This window comes from Leucopleurus acutus, assembly GCF_964270905.1.
Source record: "Leucopleurus acutus genome assembly, chromosome: 14".
NCBI lineage: Eukaryota > Metazoa > Chordata > Mammalia > Artiodactyla > Delphinidae > Leucopleurus > Leucopleurus acutus.
Window position 1 is genome coordinate 77312117 of NC_139156.1, and position 13281 is coordinate 77325397.

The 13281-nt window shown below is 38.7% G+C and overlaps 1 protein-coding gene across 2 annotated transcripts in view; it reads right to left on the minus strand.

The window, feature by feature from the left end:
• The window catches only part of RYR2 (ryanodine receptor 2), a gene marked incomplete at both ends in the record, with an annotated part of 711173 nt that overhangs the window by 299306 nt on the left and 398586 nt on the right, over positions 1–13281 (minus strand). For both annotated transcript variants that reach the window (XM_082854592.1, XM_082854593.1), the window contains 4 exons: positions 1936–2039; positions 6122–6226; positions 8054–8270; positions 9333–9525. In XM_082854592.1, coding sequence (XP_082710718.1) covers positions 1936–2039; positions 6122–6226; positions 8054–8270; positions 9333–9525 — 619 coding nt within the window. The remainder of the gene's footprint in view (positions 1–1935; positions 2040–6121; positions 6227–8053; positions 8271–9332; positions 9526–13281) is intronic.

The window sequence follows — 13281 nt, forward strand, 5'->3', positions numbered from 1 at the left end:
TTATCAGTATTGTATCATTTAGTCCCCACTACAATTCCATAAAGTAGATACACTATGATCCCCATTTTAAACTGATGCTAAAAAATCTAAGGTTCAGAGAACCTAAGATTCCCTTTGTAGGAGCAAATCCTTAAATCTAGACCATCCAACCGTCTAGGCTCTATGTTCTTACCCACTCTGCTCCAGTGCCTATCAACTAACCAAGTGAATAAAGGAAATACATAAAGTACTGTACTTTCTTTAACTACTGGAATTGGGCATAGTGTGAATTTTGGAGAAATAGGAGCTCTTTTCCCCCTAATTTAAATTTTAAAGGAACAAGTGAAATTAGTTCATCATAAAACCATATAAATATTAACAAATATGAAAAGGGTTATTAGCATTCGCCACAGGCAACAGCACCATGATACGTGCAGTCTAATGATTAATCAAACCAGCCACCAGCAGCTGTCAGGAATGAGATTAGGTTATGTGTAGCGGTCAAAGGCTCGACATACCAAGGAGACTGGTATGGAGATCTCTACACTCCAGGCTTCCCAGGATTTGCCTAGCTAGCTTAGCTGTCAATTGCTAACATGATAGGGAATGTACTGCAAATTTAACTAAAATTTAACTAACATATCTTAGGCCATGAACTTTCAATAAAAACATTTTGTTGTAAAAGATGGGCAAATAATGGGCTGCCGTGAGTTAGCAAGCTAAATATACAAGCTTCACATCAAGACCACAAAGGAAGACAGGAGACCCTGAACAGGCGGTCACAGTGATGTGCTCTGCGTTCCTCAATACAGGCAAGCTTGGTCATTTTTTACCTGTAGTGGTTTCTCAATTCACTCGATTTGTATATACTCCTTTTCCCTTTAAGTTACTAGTAGAACCTAAACTCATTCTAGGCCCAATTTGTTAATTTTCATAAGGAAAGTCGCTACCAGATCTTTGAAGATATATACCTGGACCCAAATCCTAGAATTTGAAACAGTGTCTAAGTTTTATGTTCTGGGTCTTTGGTAAAATAACTTCAATAGAACTAGCTCTTTGCACGTAACAAAACTGAAACAAAACAGAAAAAGGACAAAAGTATTGGTTTATTCCTAATATAAGCAGGTTTTGAGATAAGTGACCTATGGGAACAAATCCAGTTCTTCGAGGCCATCAAGGATGGAAAAGTGCAAAACTATATACTTAATAAGGTACTTCCTAAGTTACTTGCTGATTTGACAGTTGTCTAACCGTTAACGAAAGGACCCTATTTTCTGATCATGCATCTCCAAGTCTTACAGTGAAAAACTGTTCTAGACTAGAAGCTAGAGAAGCTGGATCCAGTCCCAGCACAGCTACTAACTAGCTGTCAGGGCACTTGACAGCTCTATGAGAATCCCCGGCTGTGACATCACTGGTAAACCTGAAATAATGACACTCACAGCCCAGTGTGCTGCTAGGAAGATTAACCCAATACCTGTAAGTGAGAGTGTATGTGAAAAGGCAAAGCTCTAAATAAATAAACATACTAATTAGTATAAAGTGTCATATGGTATTACCACTAACACTAATAATAAATGCCATTATTCAAAGCTCAATACAATACCTTAAATTGGTATAAAAGTTTCTAAACACGTGTTCAAACCTTCATTTGCCTAGTCACACACCGGTAACAATTTATGACTGACATTCTGAGGAGCACTGCATCCAATGCCAAAATCCTTGTATTCCGAAATACCCATAAACATCTGTAGAATACTCTTTGGGAGATACTTACATAGAGCACAAAGACATAAAGTTAATATGCTCAAAGTCTGTTCCAAACAAATATTGATCCAATCTACCAATGCATTATGGAAATTTCTAACCGGAATTAAAATGAATGAAAGCATAATATCAACACTCGGTTTCTTTCGTGTAATACAGATAGGAAGATAGGAAATTTAAGACACTCACTTCAGGGTCTCAAGCGACATCTGTAAGTTGTAATTGCGTTCCTGTTCAGGCAGCTTGCAGAACTCCACCAGACACGGGTGCTGTCTCTTATTGTCATCTCTAACCTGAAACAGAACAGGATATCGACATATAATAGTTCCTAAGGTCAGATACTAGCAATGGTAATCTAATTGCATGGAGGAAAGCAAAGGGGGAAGCAAGAAGGGAAACCCAGACCATCACCCCAGCTAAGCTGCCTCTGTCATCTCCCAGGCACGGCTAATATTCGAGGTCAGTGGTCAAGCCTGGCATTGTCTGGGCTTCCTGATGTCTTCCATTTGGCACCGTTCCTGGCCCCAGTGTCCATGCCTGCTCTACCCTGAATCCCCCATGCCCACTCTCCCAGCAACTTCCAGCATTTGCTTCAATCTTACTTCCTCAATGAGGCTCATTCTGTCCGCCTTCCTAATATGCCAATCTGCCCACCCACCCTACTTTTTTTTTCCCGTAACAGTTACACCTGCGAACAGACTAGGTCTTTATTTATTGCATTACTGTCTATCTCCCTGCAACTAGAATGTATGACCAAAGGAACAGGAATTTGATTTCTTTTGCTTTTTGACAATGTGTTCCCAACACCTAGAACATGCCAGGTACATGGCAGGCACGGAACAAATATTTTGTAAACTGAAATGAATTCTAGGTAAGAAGGTGTAGTAATCACTTAGTTTTGATGTGCAGGAAGTTTTACGTGTTTAGAGCCAAACAGATTAGAGACATCAATGAACATCATGACTGATTGATACAAACTCTTGGAGGTGGTTCCAGCTGTTCATTTCACCCCATGTAAGCTACTTCTGCTCTCACAAGTCACTCCAGTGCTTTACCGAAGTCAGTTAACATCCCACAGCCATTTTTCATATTAATCCTTGAAAACGTGGATTAGCAATCAGAACAAACTAAATTCAAGATTTTAGGGATGAATTAATGAGAAAGATGTTCTGTACCCTTGCATTAGTAATTAGGTTTTTATCTTCTTAGAGACCTAAATTACACAGGCATTACTGCCATGGTGACACCACGATCACAGCCATATGCTGCCAGGGAACAAATTACTCCGTGGTAATAATTACCAGGCTTTATAAATGCCACATAAAATGTAGGTAAACACGAGTAAGAATTTTTTTTTAAGTTTTCAGGAGTCGCCAAGTTAAAAACAAGATAGTTATTCCTTTCTTTCCAGTGATCATTGCAAATGAACAGGACTTACACAAAAGCATATAGTTTATTTACTTATTCAAGTGTGTAACTTTGGAAATGAAATCTAGAGTTACAAAATGTAACACTAAATTCTAAGCATAAAGGTAAAAATGAACATGCCCAATTCCGGAGGTAATTTAATCTGTGTTCGTGTAATTTCCACCTCCCCTCTATTCTCTACGCCAGAGAGTAACTGACCCCATCATCCTCTCGGGTGTCCAAGCTAAAACCAGCAATCTACCCAGATTTCCTTCCCTCTCTTATCCACATCCCATAGTGGAACTTCAAAACATCTGCAGTCATGTCTCTCCGGCCCCACTGCCGGCACACAGTTGGGAAACTCACAACCTCTCACCTGGGCCACCTGAGTCCTCTCCCTGACCCCTTTTCCTGCCTCCAGGCTCACTGCTCTTCCACAAAAACAGCAGAGCAAATATTTAGCACCTCCTGGAAGCCCTCCCTGATTTCACCAGAAAAGCTGTAAATATTCCTCCCTCACAGTTAGCATCTCCATTACAGTACTTAGCTTGTAATTGTTTGTGTATCTATCACTCAGCTAAACCAGAAGCTCTTAAAAAAGGCAAACTGACTAAAACAAGGTCTTTTCGATTTGGTGACCCCAGTACCAAGCACATCAGGCGAATACTAGGCAAAAGGGACACACGAATGCCTGAATGGACAGGCCTGATGTTATTCCATAAAACAGAGCTCTTACATGATGCTCCTGTGAAACACATCGCAAAGACATTTAAAGAAACTAAGTTCTTTCCAAAAAGTAAAAACAAACAAAAAACCCCAACTTATTCAACAGTTCAAACTGCTCTAAAGTAAAACACGGTTGAACACTTCATTTAAAATGTCAAAGAATTTATGGAATTAGTCTCAATGACAGGGATGTACCTAAGTCTAGACTAACAGAGATCATAAAGTCAGGGATGGTGGCCACTTATCTGAAAGGAGTTTTAGGAAAGCCCTTGTCAAAGAAGCAGGACACAAGGTCAATTATTACACGGTAGAACAATGTGAAATCTCCTCACGTGTCAGTTTGAGACCCTCCCGAATTGCTGACCCTCTGACATGATACCTGGAGCTGTGCCTGCCCAGAAGGAGCCCTAAGAAAACAGCCGTTTCGTGCTACCAGCAAGTATTTGAGTGTGTTCCTTGTCCCAGGAAACGTGCCGGGTGCCAGCACTACAGCAACAGACTAAGTGCTTAATCTCCACCCTGGAGGCCCAATAAACATAAAGCCCAAGGTTGCTTTAACCAGCCAGGACCAGGTGAAGGATAACTGGCCGCAACCAGGATGGCTCAGAGACACCGTATTCTCTTTCAGCATCTACAGACTAGCAGCATTAGAAGGTAAGGTATTGAAATGAACTGGATTTAACTGCAAAAACAGATAATAACGAGACCTTATATTTCCTCTTTTTTTAAAAGAAGAAACGTAAGTAAGTTCACTGTAGAACGTAATCATTTAGGCAACCTTTAGAAGCTTGCGATAGAAATCATCTTTCTTGAGCATAAGCCTGTTAAACAGTTCCTGTTACTGTACGGGTTTTTTTTTTTTTTTTTGGAGGGGAGTTGTTATGAGATGTTTTTAAATCCTAGCCTGTAATTATCTTTCTCCAAATTTTGTCCATAACTCAAATCTCTGCCTCATCTTGAACCTTGTGGTAAATTCTGTCAGTAACTCTTCTGGCAATTCGCTAGGTACACCTTCATGATATCTCTCCTTTTACTGACTTTAACTGACGGTAAATATCTTATCTAGCATTTACTCATTTCCTCTATTTTTAAAACTCCATGACTATAGCACAAAACTATACACTTAACAAGGTAACTTTGTAAGTGCTTGCTGATTTGACAACTGTCTAACCATTACTCAGTTAATGAAAGGATCCCATTTTCTGATCATGCATCAGTAAGTCTTAATAGTGAAAAACAATTCTGGACTAGAAGCTAGAGAACATACATCCTAGTCTTAGCACAGCTACTAACTAGCTGTCAGGGCATTTGACAGCTCTATGAGAATCCCCAGCTGTGACATCACTGGTCAAACTGAAATAATAACACACAGCCCAGTGTGCTGTTAGGAAAATTAACCTATTACTTGTAATCGGGAGTATATGTAAAAAGGCAAAGCTCTAAATAAACAAACATACTAATTAGTATAAAGTATCATATGGTAGTATCACTAATACTAATAATAAATGTCATTATTCAAAGCTCAATGTAATAAGTATGACTAGCGGAATACACTCATTTCTATATTCAGTCAAATATAAGAAAGTGTTACAACCTTTGGGATACTTAGGCTATTAATATCATAAAAATGAAAGTGTTGCCACAGTCCTGTTAAAAGACGATATATGCTACACTGGGATTACACGGGAAGTTGTTTTGGTTTTATTTCATCTAAATTTTATTGATAAACCGTAAACTAAGTTCTCTGAAAAATAATCATTTGGAAACGCATGCAGTCATTATTTCTCAGCCTCTCTTCCACTTACGAAACCAACTTGAATCTTTGCCAAGAGCACTTACACTGCTACGTACAATGGGGACTAAAAGAAGTGAAACATCGGAGGAGGAGAGTAAACTGACTTCTTTCCATTTTCAGTTTTCACTTTCAATTTCAGTTTTTTTCCTGAGTTCCTCAGAAATCAATGCTTATTGTCTGTATATGTTAACCTTGATTTAAAAATGTAACTTTCAGCCTGAAGACTGATAACTTTTCAACTGTCTAGGCAACTAAGCCATCCTTCAATGAACCCACCACTAATGTCATTCCCTCTCATAAAGAAAAAATGCCCAAAAACTAAAGTGTAGGGGAAAAAAAATCAATCGGATCGACTCATGTCACCACGTAGCAGGATGAGTGAGAAGAAGTTATGTTTTCAGAAAGATGTATTAACAGAATCTAAAAATAATTTACAAAATTATGTACCGGACCATACTGCCAGCCGAGTTCAATTTTATTCATAACCCAGAGTTCATGGATATTCTCTGCCAGCTTTTCTCTTATCCTCTCCAGGTGGGGAGGCAACACAATCTAAAATTGAAAAAAAGAAAAACACATCAGAAAGAAATGCAAGAAAATGCAGTGTTAATCGTCCTCACTGTGAGTTGAACCAAATAAAACAGTCGCATCAACCATTAAAATATGATCATATAACAAGGTTCCAAACCATCTAATCTAAATTTGTATAACTAGGTATCTAAGCAATTAATAGGTAAATTTGGGGAAATTATGAATGAAAGTTAGAAAGAAAGAAAACAGAGTATTGCTGAGGACAGCCATCATTAAGAAAAAAGTCCTAATGGATTTGGTATAACCACCAGAATATGCATTATTTAAAAAGAGAAATCATCCCAGAGTTCTTAAACCAACCTGGCCAGCACCCACCGGCTAGAATGAAGGCAATTCAGTGTCCAAAAGATAATCCGCTCACTCTCGGCGTCTGGAAATATCTGTTGGCAGTGATTTATGTTTTCCCTAACTCTGTTACTTTTAGTGGTTTCCAAATGTAAGCCTCAGGTGAAAAAATGTGAACCTGTTCCCATTATAAAGGGGAAGTTTAACGGCCTCTTCATAACACAAAATGGTTTTCCAGGTGATGGGTTGGCTGTGCACACCTGGCGAGGTACTGGTATGTGCCCCACAAGCAGTCCCTCAACACAGAGAGCAACTGCCCACCATGCCCATGGATGCGGCAGAGTGTCCACAGGGGGCAGGCCATCCCTGTCGCCTTCCCTCCAAACAGTAGAGGTTATCCAGGGCTCAGGAAATCCTAAATGTGCCAGTGACAGCACAGAATCCCACTGTCCCTTCCAGTCCATTTCCATCCTCCAATCGTGCTTACCGCTCAACTCTGGTAGCGCCATACACACCCTGGCACGTTCCAGCGACGGCAAGACAAACTGAATTTTAGCCATGAACAACGCTTGTTTGTTTATGTTACTGCATCATATACAAAGCCAGCAGGGAGAGACAAGAAATATGGTTCAAGGAACCAAACAATGGAAGCTTCTGAGGCCTGCTATTAATTCTATTTCAGACTTCAGACATTTCTCTCATCTTCAAAAGCTAATGAACAAACCATGAATATCTAACCAACCGGAATGAAGTTACTTCACCATTAAAATAGAGCAATCCTTAATTCATTGTCAATGTCAGGATACTTTCAAGTCTATGAAAGAGAAAAGCAAGAGTAACTGCTAACATTGCTTGGGTGCTAACATTGCTTGGGTGCTATTTGCAAAGTACTGTGCCAATGTGTTACTTATTAACTATATCAAACATACTCTGAACATCCCAATGAATGTGATGAGTAATTTTCTCAAGTCCCAGAGCATACATTCGATCCCAGGCATTTTGATCATAATCCTAGAGCTCATGATCTCAATCTCTACCCAAGATAAAAGTCAGTTAAATCACTTCAAAATACCAAGTGTATCTAGATGGGGGAAGAAACTGAAAACTCCACCACTACCCTAGGTAAGTAAACAACACTCTAAAATTAGTATGCATTACCTCAGGTTGTGGCCCATTAGTACATTATACTATAATACTATATTATACTATATGTAGTATATAGTATAATACTATATTATACTATTATATACTATAATACTATAATAGTACATTATAGTCAATTTACTGGCTTGAAACCGCCCTTAAAAAACAAAATAGAATAGACTAGGCAAATGGCTAAGGGGACATGGTAAGGGTAAGCATTAGTTTATGAAACCAATTATACATATAAATTGTATTACTGTAAAATGCATTTGTATGGGTTGCAGGCAAAAGTTTGAAAGCCACTACATATGGGAATGACTGCAATTCAAACGTTGCCATCACAGCTGAGGATCTGGGTACCTGGCTGGTATCCACGGGGATCGGTGTGAAGGCGGCTTGTGTCAGGGAAACTGTGGGACCCAGGAGGTCCCGTGTGTATGTCCTTTCTTGCTTGTACTCTCGGCTGTGTTCCACTTTCAACTTTTCTTTTGGCAGAACAGCTTCATAACAAGGAGCATACCCGGGCGGAGGAAGGAACTTAAATTCTCCGTGTCTCCCCCCAAGCAGAAAGCGTACCCTGAAAAGGATGCATGTCGGGGTCGGTTATATCTCTGGCATACAGAAAAGTTTCCTAATCAACAGAATAGAGGAATAAATTATGAGTACAAACTTAGCTTTGTCAGAAGCCACATTTCTTTTCTAAGTACCACCATAATGTCAGTACATTAGAGATTAAGAGCCTCTAATCATAAAAGTAAAACCTGATTAAATTATGTTAATGGCTCAGCAAAAACTTATCACTCTCTGGAGAAATAATAAAAGCATATGCACTCTATCCCTATGTGAATGAAATACCTCTTCATAGTATTTGGTCATTTAATGTCTCAAGGTGCCCAAATAATCAACAGAGAAAGAACAGACTTTCTAAATATCTGTATACTTAAAATTGCAGGGCTGGATGAGATCTGATAAAAAGAAAAAATAGTCACAGTCCGATTTCCCTGTGAAATTCCTTAAAGGGGACTCAAATGATACTTCTACATACTAAATTATCACTTTAATTTCTCTTCCATCTGGTAGCAGCAAAAAAGCAAAGGGTTAGAGGAAACTACCTTGACCCAGCTGACCATACGCAGATAATTTACAAGTATAGCAGGTAGAGGGTGACATGGAAAGGAGTCATCTTGACCTGATCAACCAAAAAACATGTGGTTTCTGTAGAAATGAGGGGGTTTGGACTAGGGTGGAAGAATGTAATGAAAAGAAAAATTAATGAAAATAAATAGGAGAAAATAAATGGTATTTTTAATGCAACATTCTTTATTTACCCTTATTAAATAAAAGAGTGAACTTAAATGGACTTGAAATATTTCAGGAACACTGGATAGAAGGATAGTCAGCAGATTGCCTATCTAAATGGTTGGATATATGAACAAAGGATTCAGCCTCCTGAGATTCTCCTCTTAGGTGAAGCTTATCTTCACCCTTCAAGGAAGGGGCAAAATGCCCTGTGGACGTCTAGACGCCCAGGAGTGAGAGAGAGAAAGTTAGCAAAGCAAGCGTGATGGCAGTGCAGAGTCTTCCATGAAAGAATGAGAAGTGAGAAGGCAAAGAGAGCAAAAAAAACAGAAATACTAACTTGATTCCTGCAGAGAAACTGACAACTGGAAAGAAGAGGCCATCAATGTTGAAATTCTCAAACATGCCTTGAACAGGTTGTCCGTTAATTCGGAAGGAGATGCTTGGGGCACTTAGATCTAAACAGCAACTGATGACATCATCAGTTCTCAACAGATGCTGGTTTGGTGAGCTGACAGTACGGGCAATACAACCTATGGGGAAACACATTAAGGAGGGTAATGCATCTTTGTCTCAGAATCATCTTCAGAACCTGAGTCAAAGATCTGAATAGGCAGTGACAATCACCAAAAGGTACTGGACTAGACTAAATCTTGAATGCATATTAATGTTATATGTCAAATCCTTTACCAAAAAAATTTGTTGCTTTTCTCAGGAGCCATGCGGCTATCTTTATTGTAAAATGGTCCTTCTGACATGCAGAAATTTTTGCATGCAGATGGATGGTATTTGATGCTGATATCATCTTACAGCTGATAATATAATGATGTCAGGGGAAAATCTCTAGGGAAAGGCTTGAAGTCAAATTGCTCCTTTATCACCTACTACTTGTATGACCATCAGCACATGACTTAAGCTCTATAAACCTTGATTTCTTGTAAACCAAATTCCATCACCTTGTAGAGTTGTTATGATGATTAAATTAATGGTTTATAAGAACAGCTCAGACACAGCAGGTATTTATTTCGGTCCCCTTCTCAAAGATTAAATCCATTGTGTTTTATAACATAAAAATATAAAGGGATAATGAAAGCAGAAAATGTGCTCATTTGTGCATTGTTTATTGAGAGACAATACGTGTCAACTGGTTTGTTGTTCTATAACTTATTTCACACAAGGTCTTGGTTGGCTTCTTAAGTAGGATACAGGATACAAGTTGAGGCATGAAAATGATATTTGATAAATGTCATTTCTTGCCGTAGCCAGCCTATAACCTATGCCCATTCTTGACTGTGTCATAACTCCTTGGCCGACCAGTCCCATGGGCACAATGGAAAACAGGAAGGTAAGGTCCTCCCAAACACACACGCTCACAAATGCAAACATACAAAATTTCTCCATTTGAGCAAAGACAAAAATAGATTTGATGATGCAACATTTGCATTTTTTAGAACACCTTTTTAAAAGTTCTAGCATGCCAAGATTTCTACCAACAGCATATCTGAAATGCCAGTGGTAGGGCATATCTACATTTTAAACTGTGTACTTTTTAAAAATTTTACCAATATTCAAATCTGCAAGCAATACATTCGTTATCAGGTGGTCCCTCTAGAAATCCCTGGATATAATAAAGGCAGCTTGTTAAATAAAAGTCACACAAAAGCAACAGAACTCACAGATAAAGGTCTATATCCCTGTTTGTATTCAAGATCTGCAGCTGATAATGTTATTAAACATATTTACTATAATCCAAATATATTGCTCAATCTGAGGGATACTATAACGCTAATACTAATGACCATGGTTAACTGTTTTGCAATGCCTGGAAGAAACAGGGAAGAGAGATAAGGTCACTAGTGACCAGCCTAAGTCCACAGTTTCAATGGCACTCACACTGCTGAATCCACTAGGAAGCATTTTAAGGTTGCATTTACATAAACTCAGATCAAATCCATATGAGAACTATATTCCTGTTCACTGCATTAGCCAGAAAAGAAGATAGCAGTGGTCTGATTCATAGGTCCTGTAAAAGAATCCTTACCCATCTTTCACATACTGCTCTATGACATTCCTCCATATTTTTATACTTAAATTCTCCAAGAGCACCAAGGTTTTTCACACTTTTGGTCCTTACAAACACAGGATGTGGATGCCCCAATCGAGAGGTCCGCAACCCCCGGGCCGGCATCGGGCCGCACAGCAGGAGGTAAGCAGTGCGCGAGCGAGCGAAGCTTCATCTGCCGCTCCCCCCATAGCTTCCCATCGCTCCCATTACCGCCTGAACCATCTCCCACCCCCCAGCCCCGTCTGCGGAAAAACTGTATTCCACGAAACTGGTCCCTGGTGCCAAAAAGGCTGGGGACTGCTGCCCCAATCCAATTCTCATTCACACAAGAGGAACATAGCAATGCTATGCAAAGTTTAAGTTGGGAAGAAGAAATGAAGACAGAGCTCAAAACTTTTGCTGATAAGCCAAATTCTGGTTACAAGGAATATCTCCACCCTCCGATCACAAAAAGTTAAGTGTTCTCTCTCAGAAATCACAGATAGTTGATACTTTAAATCCTACTTCAACTATTAAAAAGAAAAGGAATAGGAGAGTGAACCCAAGAAGATTATGTGAATTACAGTGGATTTAACCACATAACTCAGTCAGAAGCCAATTAGTTTAGATTTATCTTTGTTGATCCTGAATCTAAAATTAGCAATAGATCCCAGGGCTTGAGAGAACATAGCTTTCAACTACAGGCATGGTAGAGTGCATATTTTCTTGCCATTTGAAAAAACAGTCAAATATTTTCTCCTGATACAAAGTTTCAAGACGAATTTCTCTTGAAATTCCACAAGGTATCCTCTTTTCTGTAATACCTGCATAGATTCACTCAATATTTTTGTTGCTCTTATCACTCTGTTTAAAAGATACTTTGCCATGAAAGGCATATTGCATACACTTTCGACTCCAGAAGCTCTGGGATCTTCCTCTGTGTTGACAGAAAAAGCTTCAAACTAAATGCAAACATGAAAATGGTGAAGTGGCGTTATATGGCTAAAATAATGAGATGCAATTCAGCATTTTTTTTTTTTTTACCAGTGTAATGTTTTGTTTCGTTTTTCCCCTAATCTCTGTGTAATGGGAAGACAAGTGAACACGCTTCATTCATTCACCTGAGGACCCATGTTGTGTGGAGTGATACTCAAAGGTAGAGAGAGGGGATAATATCTGAAGATAATAGTTATATTATATATTACGTATTATCAAACAGACATTAACCCTATTTCATCTTTGTCAGGTCTTCTGAAGGCAGGGCTCTTTGCCTTTGTTTGGTGGGTAGAAAAATTCTGGAACAAACATTGTGACTCTCTTCTGACCAGCACCGTACACCTGTGTATAAGACACACCACACTACAGCCTGGGTCCCAACCAGTGCCCCACAGGTTGGATGAAATATCCAACATACAGCTTCATCTCCTCCAGGCTACTGAGCTATTGGCACCAAATAAAGGAAAAATTTAGTAAGTATTACTGTTCGATACAACCACATGGAGTGCTTTTCTTTATAAATTCCTTACCATAAACTCTTAGGTTTAATTAAATTGAATTTAAAATGTTCTTTTCATAATTTATGAGGTCTATAAAGCATTAATAAATGAATACCACTTGATTTGCCCATGAGAGGCCAAGTGCGGCTTTCTGTAATGTAAGGAACCTCTCTCTATTTTCTGTATGTTAAATGTGCTATAAAATATATCAGGTTCATTGTAAATGCCGCTTTATGAATACAAGCGTATGTCTGCAGAGTCCAAATGAATTCCAATACCTACATAATCAAAAAGTAAACTTTTAAATAGAGCCAATCAAAATACATGTTTTAATAAACCTGAAAAAAGAGCACTATTTTTATATATTACTCATATTTAATATACTTTCAACCATCAAAGCTTAGCGGTGGTAGCTAGTGAAATGAACTATTCATTCATTTTTAAACCATTCCACACTTCTGAAACAAAGCATCATTCTACTATGAGCTGACTCCTCACAATACACTTGACAAATTACCAATTCCTGACATTACATTACCCACCAGAAGATGGAACTTAGTCTACTTATTCCAATTATTTTCCAGGATTTGGTTTTGGTTCTTTTTTATATTGGAAGCTAAAGCTTCACACATACCAATTAAAACAAGTAGGAAACGTTTAAGGTTTTGCACTTGATTCATGAATCAGAAAGCCACTTCCGAAGTATACCGTTGAAAGGCAAAGAAGTTTTTTGGAGAGGTACTATAACT